Source organism: Entamoeba nuttalli (genome assembly GCF_000257125.1).
Source record: "Entamoeba nuttalli P19 unplaced genomic scaffold asmbl_1943, whole genome shotgun sequence".
Classification (NCBI taxonomy): Eukaryota; Evosea; order Mastigamoebida; family Endamoebidae; genus Entamoeba; species Entamoeba nuttalli.
In genome coordinates this window covers 1-7,767 of record NW_008574967.1, presented here as the reverse complement: position 1 = coordinate 7,767, position 7,767 = coordinate 1, and the positions used below count along the sequence as shown (strand labels likewise).

The window sequence follows — 7,767 nt, the reverse complement described above, 5'->3', positions numbered from 1 at the left end:
CAACTAATTAACAATAATAATAAAGAAGAAATTAAAGAATACATAATAAGAAAGAATTTAACAATCAATTTTTTGATATACACAATATTAAAATACATTATTTTATTTCATTTACATTAGATATTAAATAAAATTTAGTTTTAATTCAACTCTATTGATATTTCCAATTATTTATTATCATTTCTTCTTTATTTCCAATTTATTTTTATCATATGTTATATCTCTATTTATCATTTAATATTTTCTTGTTCATAATATCATCATTTTATTCATTTTTATTTAAATTATTTATTGACTCTTCATTATTTATATGCTATTTTCATTTTACATTATATCATTTTTCTTTAATTTTATTAATGAACGAATTAAAAACATTATCATTAATATATACTGATATTCAATAATTTAATACAAATACTATTTTAATCATTTATTATTCTAATTCAATTTATTGATATTTTTTATCCATTTGTCTTTTGAATTATTCTTTTTACATATCCTTATATCTAATTTTTTTAATTAATATTTTAAAATAATATAACTTAATTTTAAAACAAATACCAAAATATACATAAAAATGAAATATGCTACTGTTCAACGTATTAATAGTTATAAAAGAAAGGATAAAAAGCAAAATTCAATAACGAATGTAATTTGTTCTAAACCATAATTTGATGGTTGTAATAATACTTACAAATTTCTTTAAAATAAATAAAAAGAAAGCAAATTGAATTAAACTTCAGTATAAATTCTAGGGCAAACTGCCATTGACATTAATTCTTGGAATAATAATTTGCAGGCATATGGAATATCAACTTTTGAAATATGAGTTTTATCTTTACAACAAGAACATTGGAATGTACATGCTTTATGGTTTGCTACTGCTGGCATATGACATTTATCACAAACATAAATTTGATACTTATCAGATGCAAGGAATAATCTTTCTTTTAATAGAGAACTAACACCATGTGAAATCATACAATCTCTCTCCATCTCCCCTAAACGTAATCCTCCATCTCTTGATCTTCCTTCTAGTGGTTGTCTTGTGAGAGTAGCATATGGTCCAGTTGCTCTTCCATGAACTTTATCATCTACAAGATGTTTTAATCGTTGATAATATGTTGGTCCAATATAAACAAGACTATCTAATTTTCTACCAGTATGTCCACTAAATAATGCCTCATATCCTCTTCTTTGATACTTTAGTTTATGTAATCTTTCTCCAATTCTATCAACTGTTACATCTTTTTGGAATGGTGTACCACTTTGAACATCTCCTACCAATGCACCTACTTTTCCAAGTAAACATTCTACTAATTGTCCAACTGTCATACGAGATGGAATAGCATGTGGGTTCATAATGATGTCTGGTGAAATTCCTTCAATTGTAAATGGCATATCTTCTTGTCTATAAGTCATACCAACTGTTCCTTTTTGTCCATGTCTTGAAGAGAATTTATCTCCAATTTGTGGAATTCTTATACTTCTCATTTTAACTCGAATATACTTTGTTCCTGATTGAGCGTTAGTGACAACAACTTGATCAACAACACCATTTTCTCTTGGTTTATATCTTAATGAACAATCTTTTAATGTTTTATTTTTATTTTCATAAAATCCAGCAACCAAAATATCATCTGGTTTAACTTTAGTTCCTGGTGCTAAAATACCATCAACATCAACTTTTTCATATTTACTTATATCTTCAGTAATTTCTGAATTATTTTCACTTGGTTTAAAGAACATTAATTCCGTTGTTTCTGACTTTTTAGCATCTTCACTAAATGTTTTAAATGCCATTGACCTGAATAATCCTCTATCAATTGATCCTTGATTCATCATAACACTATCCTCTTGATTATAACCTGAATAACAACAAACAGCAACTATAGCATTAATTCCTGCTGGAATATGTCCAAATTTGACATATTCAGCTGCTCTTGTTGATACTAATGGTTTTTGTGGATAAAAAAGAACATGTCCTAATGAATCTAATCTTAATTGATAATTTGATGCATACACTCCAATTGCTTGTTTACCCATAGCACATTGATATGTATTTCTAGGAGATTGATTATGATCAGGGAATGGAATAATAGATCCTAATACTCCCATAACTAATGCTGGATGAATTTCACAATGAGTATAATTTTTACTTGAACCTCCTTCTGTATTATCTAAGTCTGATGGGAACATAGCAATCATAGACATTTCTTCTTCATCAGCATCAACATATTCAATAATTCCTTTTGATAAGAAATTATTCCAAAACTTTGTTTTTTCTGTTCCATTACTTTCATTATCTAATCTACTACATAACTCTGTAATTTGACTTTGCTTTAAATTTAATGTATAATGTCCATTATTATTACTTACTGTAAATAATGGTCTTGTACATCGACCTGCATCAGTGTAAATACGTAATTCTTTATGAAGTTGATCAAGAACCATAGACATTACCTTTTTTACTTTTCCTTTTGTACTATTCTTTCTATAATTCTTTAATTCTTCTAATAATTTTTGTGGTTGTTCAGAACATTTTAACCATACTCCATTTAAAAAGACTTTAGTAATATTATTCATTTTTTCTCCGGTACAATCATTAATATTACAAACATATTGACAATCTAATGCTTCTTTAATTTCATCAACTTGTTCATCTTGTAAAGCAACAGTAATTTGTGCCATTAATGATAACATTTTAACTAACCCACATGACTCTCCTTCTGGTGTTTCAGCTGGACAAATATATCCCCATTGTGTATTATGTAATTGTCTTGGTTTTTGTGTTTTTCTTTTTCCTTCAACTGGTGATGAAATTTTTCTTAAATACGCTAACGCTGATGTAAATGTTAATCTACTTAATACTTGTGCTACTCCATGTCTTGACTCTTTTCCTCCTGGCTGTGGCCAATTTCCTGTTCCTAATGCTTTTGTAAAATCTGTTGTAATTGTTGGAAATGAAAGTGGTTTAGCATATTCTAATGCTTTATTACTTGATAACTGTTTTTGTAATTGAGCTCTTGCTGTTTTCATCATTCGTTTTAATGAATTCTTAAATAATTCCATCATCAATCCTCCTGTCATTAACATTCTTTTTCTTGCTAAATGATCTCTATCATCTCCATTTCTTTTTCCTGTATAAACTGATAAGAAATGGTTTGTCATATATCCTAAAAATTGTGCTTTTGATTCAAAATTATCTGTTCCAATATGTGGAAGTAAATCTTTCTTTAATTTTTCTGTTCCATCTCTTTGTAATTTTTGTATATTTTCTGATACAATTTCAATTACTCCTTCTTTATTTGTTTTCTTTGAATGTTCTCCAAGCCATCTTCTTGCATCTTCTGTAGTTGTACATTCATTTGCTTGAATAGCAGTAGTAACAATATTATACATTTCATTATCATTTTCATCAAAGCAAATAGCCTCTACTATTTTTTGATCATTTTCATATCCTAATGCAACAAAAAGTAATACAACTGGAACATCACAATCCATACGACTAAGACTTAAAACAGGCACTTTAATTTTAAGTCTTGACTTATCTAATTTTGGATAATCCATTCTAATTTTATGCGTTCTAACTTCATCGTTTGATGCTAAACTATTAATATTTCCTTCATATGGATATTTTAATTGATCACTCCCTTCAAAAACTAAAACTGTATTTGGTGCCATCTTTTCTTGTGCAATAACTACTTTTTCACTTCCTTTAATAATGAAATATCCACCTTGTTCAAATGAACATTCATCTTTACTAATCATAGATGGTTGTGTTACACATCTTTTTAATCTACAAACATCAGACTTTAACATAGATGGAATACTTGCTATATCAATTTTTGGTACAGTTGTAATTTCTTCTGCCCCATTTTTTCTTATTATATCTTTGGCTTTTACTTCAAGTTGACAAGCATACGTTAAACTTCTTAATCTAGCCTCATGAGGGAATAAAGAAGCACTTGCCTTAGAACCAGTAGAAACTTTTGGAAAATGGAAAATTGGATCTGTTAATACAATTGTATGTTCTTCTTCATCATTAGCACTTATTCCTAAAACTTCTGCATTACTTATTTCAATTTTAGTTGTATCACTTGTAATAACATCCCTTACTTTTTTAATGAAATTATTATATGATGATAGCTGTTGTTTTACTAACCCATTTTCTTTAAAATGAGCATCAATTAAATACCAAAATTGTTCAGGTTGAATTTGTTGTGAGGGAAGATTTGCTTGCATTTTAAAAATTTCTTAAAAAGTTCTTGAATTTTTTTGTTTTCTCTTTTTTTTTTCTCTTTTCTAACCCTTTTTTATTTTCTTAGTTTAAAAAAATCTTTTACTTCATATCGATGAGGGTAGATACTTTAGTTATTTTTCCTTTATATTGTATGATTGGATTTGTATTATATTCAGTTCAATCACAACATAACACTTATGTTTGTTTTAGTTTTTTTTACAACGTTGGTGTTATTTAATGTTATTCATTATTAATATTTTTTTTAGGGAGATGACTCTCATATTACGTGTCAACAATCACCTTTTTATTATACTATTACTGGGTTACCTAAACAATGTGGTTGGAATGATTTTGACTATTATTTAATTATAGCACTGATGATTTGTGATGTTATTTCTTCAATTCTTTGTTATTTGGTAAGTAGTTCTTTGAAATATGTTTTAATGATTTTTGGTCAAATAACATTATTTTCTTTTATGTATCTTTATAAACATGCTTATGATGCACATGCATATTGTCAAAGCTTTATTTTATCCACATTGAAGACAGAAAAAAAAAGAATTATATGTAAAGATGATTCGTTTTATATTCTTGTTGGAATGATATTTTTTATTTCTCTATTGCTAATATTCCATTCATTATGTTATATCATTAAAGACCCGAATGGAATTACAATGGGAGAATTGAATTTTGGTACTTCTATACAAGAGCAAAGTACAGATAAATATGCACGAGATGTTCGTGTTGCAGAAAAACCAAAAACAATCAAAGAAAAATGTGATTAATCTTTAACTTTTTTTTTCTTTTTTATTGGTTTAACTTTCATTACTATTTTATGGATATTATTAACGATTACCTAAATTGTTCTGTTTTAGTAGAAATTAATGGACAAGTAAATCCAATGAATAGATTTCTTTTGGTTTTTGATATTTCTCAAAGTCATGTTGTTGAATGTAATGGAATTGTATTACCACCACATCTTTGTATTGGAACTATTTATGACCTTTTTGTTAAAGATGACGGAGTAATTAAATTAGAATTAAAAAATGAAGTTGTAAATATACAAGAAGTTCAAGAGAGTCATTTCAATACTATCTTACTTTTTTTAAAGAATTGTTGTAAAATGAATGATGATTTAATACAGCAGTCAATGGATGAAATGAAACCTCAATTATGGGAACATCATATACTAAAAACACAAGAAGACCATCTTTTTTTTAAAAGACTAATTGAAAAGTCTCAAGACTCAGTATTATTTAACTTAGTTTATCTTGAAAGTAATCAAATTAAATCAAGTCTATTTTTTCTTCCACAAAAATTATTAGTTAGTAAGTTTATGAAGAAAGTACAGAATCAGTTAAAAATTAGTTTTTCTTCTATCACTAATCAAGGAATTAATCTTCCACCATTTATGACAGTTGGCTCATTTAAAAATTATTTTTATGGTTCTGATCTTTGTGTCACTGTTATTTTGAAATGATTTTTTTATTGTTAATTATGGTTTTTTTTTCTTTAAAAATGAACTATAAAATGATTACTGAAGAACTTAAATGGCAAACCCACTTAAAAGATATGATCCTGGACCTCAAATTCTCTACTGTTGTGTTGCGTTTAAAACAAATATTTTAGCAGAGTATTATGAAGTTTCTTTACCAGGAGCAGATAAAATTATTAAACAAATCTTGGCAAAGGCATCCATTGGAAAGAATGTTCTTCATCATGAATTGTTATCATTTTGTCTTTTAACAACAGACATTATTACAGTTATTACTATCACTGGAGAATCATTTCCACAAGAACGTGCATTTGATTTTATTGATGAGGTTGTTATTAATTTCTCAAAATTATTTAATACAGACCAATTAGCTACATTACCAACACGTTCATTAAATAATACTTTTGCTCCTATGATGAAACAAAAAATTGTTTGTTTTTCTTTTTTTAATAATTTATTTATTTAATATAATACTTAATGCTACCAGAATCATTTTAATGATCTTACTAATGATCCATTAAATAAAATTCAACAAACATTAGACCAAACAGTTTCACAAGTAAATGAGAATGTAGATAAATTATTAAGTAGAGGAAGAGTATTAGATAATCTTGATGGAGAAAGTGATTTAATTATGAGAGATACAGAAGAATTATATAAACAATCAATAGAATTAAAGAGAAAATTTAAAAATAAGAACATAAGATTATATATTACTGTTGGAATGATAGTTTGTTTAATCATTTTTATTGGTATTTGGTCTTATTGTGGTATACGTTTTCAAAGGTGTCATAAATAATTCATTACTTATGTCTTTTTTTAATTCTAACCAAAACACTTTTAAAGAAAAAAATAAATCACTTTACTTTCCTTAAGTTACATCAAACCTGGAGCATATAATTCAGTTGGATGAGTTACCATATAGAATATAGTGTAAATTTGACCAGGAAGGAAGAAGAGAAGAGTTAAAATTAATGAAATCCAAAATCTCTTTTCACATTTTTCCATTAAATACATAGAAACTGGAGGAAGAATAAAAGCAAAAATTACTGTTAAGACACAATTACAAGTAATTTTAACCATGAGAAATAATAATTAATTAGAATAATGAGATGAAAGGGGTATTTATTTAAACCAGTCAGTAAAAGAACAACTTTTTGTTGATGACGAAATTTCTAGAATATAGTTTTTAAATAATTTTTTTAACTATCAATTTTTCTTTGGAAACTTTTAAAACCAAAAAAAAAGAAGAAGAAAGTTTATGAGACAAATTAATAAAAATAGTAAATATCTAAAAATAAATCAAATAAACTCATAAAGAATTTGAATTAAACTGGTGTATATCCTCCAGTTGTATCTTTTGTCTTTTGTTGAAGAATAATAATCATAACAGCACTGACAAAAAGAACTACAATAAAGAAACACCCAACTGCAAAATTTTGAAGTGAAGCATTACGAAGTGGTTGTGTTTTGATTTTACATGTCATATTTGGATTTAAACTACCAACATCAGAAGCACATAATGGTTTTTGTCTATAAACATCCCATCCACAACATCCAAACTTTTCTTCCCAAAGGGCAAGTGAACTACTCATTGATGCATTTGTTGCATTCCTCATATGGAAATATGTATATCCAAAATACCCAACTGTTGCTAATGCTGAAATAACGGCTAATGCAAGTCCAATATAAGAAACTATTCCCATTGTTGGCTTTGGTATTAATGAATATACACACAATATTATACCTAATAATCCCATTAATGCTGCAACAGTACATGTTTCAACAACAAAAGTATTTCTTGAATAATAGTTTAGTGATGATTTAGCAAGTGTATTATTTTGTTCCATTTTTCGTATTGGACCTACAAATACTACACCAATCCATAAACCAGCAGCTATAAGAGTAAAAATACCCCATCCAAGTACAATGAATTGAATTACCTTCATATTCCTTTTTATTTAGTTCTCAGTTTATTTAGTTCTTTTTAATTTTTTTTCTTTAAAAAAGAAATTAAAAAAACTTAAAA

At 26.8% G+C, this 7,767-nt stretch overlaps 6 protein-coding genes across 6 annotated transcripts; 3 read left to right on the top strand and 3 right to left on the bottom strand.

The window, feature by feature from the left end:
• Nucleotides 1-732: 732 nt before the first annotated feature.
• ENU1_002930 (DNA-directed RNA polymerase, beta subunit domain containing protein) lies at nt 733-4,245 on the bottom strand (the record flags this gene model as incomplete). Its single annotated transcript, XM_008856474.1, has 1 exon — nt 733-4,245. The coding sequence occupies one exon, from the start codon at nt 4,243-4,245 to the stop codon at nt 733-735; it is 3,513 nt and encodes a 1,170-aa protein (XP_008854696.1).
• A 110-nt stretch (nt 4,246-4,355) lies between these two features.
• ENU1_002920 (hypothetical protein) lies at nt 4,356-5,028 on the top strand (the record flags this gene model as incomplete). Its single annotated transcript, XM_008856473.1, has 2 exons — nt 4,356-4,442; nt 4,510-5,028. 2 exons carry the CDS (start codon nt 4,356-4,358, stop codon nt 5,026-5,028), a joined length of 606 nt encoding a protein of 201 aa, XP_008854695.1.
• A 50-nt stretch (nt 5,029-5,078) lies between these two features.
• On the top strand, nt 5,079-5,723 carry ENU1_002910 (hypothetical protein; the record flags this gene model as incomplete). The annotated part of the gene is made up of 1 exon (XM_008856472.1): nt 5,079-5,723. The coding sequence occupies one exon, from the start codon at nt 5,079-5,081 to the stop codon at nt 5,721-5,723; it is 645 nt and encodes a 214-aa protein (XP_008854694.1).
• Nucleotides 5,724-5,793: 70 nt separating this feature from the next.
• ENU1_002900 (longin-type vesicle-associated membrane protein, putative) lies at nt 5,794-6,537 on the top strand (the record flags this gene model as incomplete). Its single annotated transcript, XM_008856471.1, has 2 exons — nt 5,794-6,168; nt 6,226-6,537. 2 exons carry the CDS (start codon nt 5,794-5,796, stop codon nt 6,535-6,537), a joined length of 687 nt encoding a protein of 228 aa, XP_008854693.1.
• A 77-nt stretch (nt 6,538-6,614) lies between these two features.
• ENU1_002890 (hypothetical protein) lies at nt 6,615-6,821 on the bottom strand (the record flags this gene model as incomplete). The annotated part of the gene is made up of 1 exon (XM_008856470.1): nt 6,615-6,821. One exon carries the CDS (start codon nt 6,819-6,821, stop codon nt 6,615-6,617), a length of 207 nt encoding a protein of 68 aa, XP_008854692.1.
• A 245-nt stretch (nt 6,822-7,066) lies between these two features.
• On the bottom strand, nt 7,067-7,687 carry ENU1_002880 (hypothetical protein; the record flags this gene model as incomplete). Its single annotated transcript, XM_008856469.1, has 1 exon — nt 7,067-7,687. The coding sequence occupies one exon, from the start codon at nt 7,685-7,687 to the stop codon at nt 7,067-7,069; it is 621 nt and encodes a 206-aa protein (XP_008854691.1).
• Between the last annotated feature and the right edge of the window lie 80 nt (nt 7,688-7,767).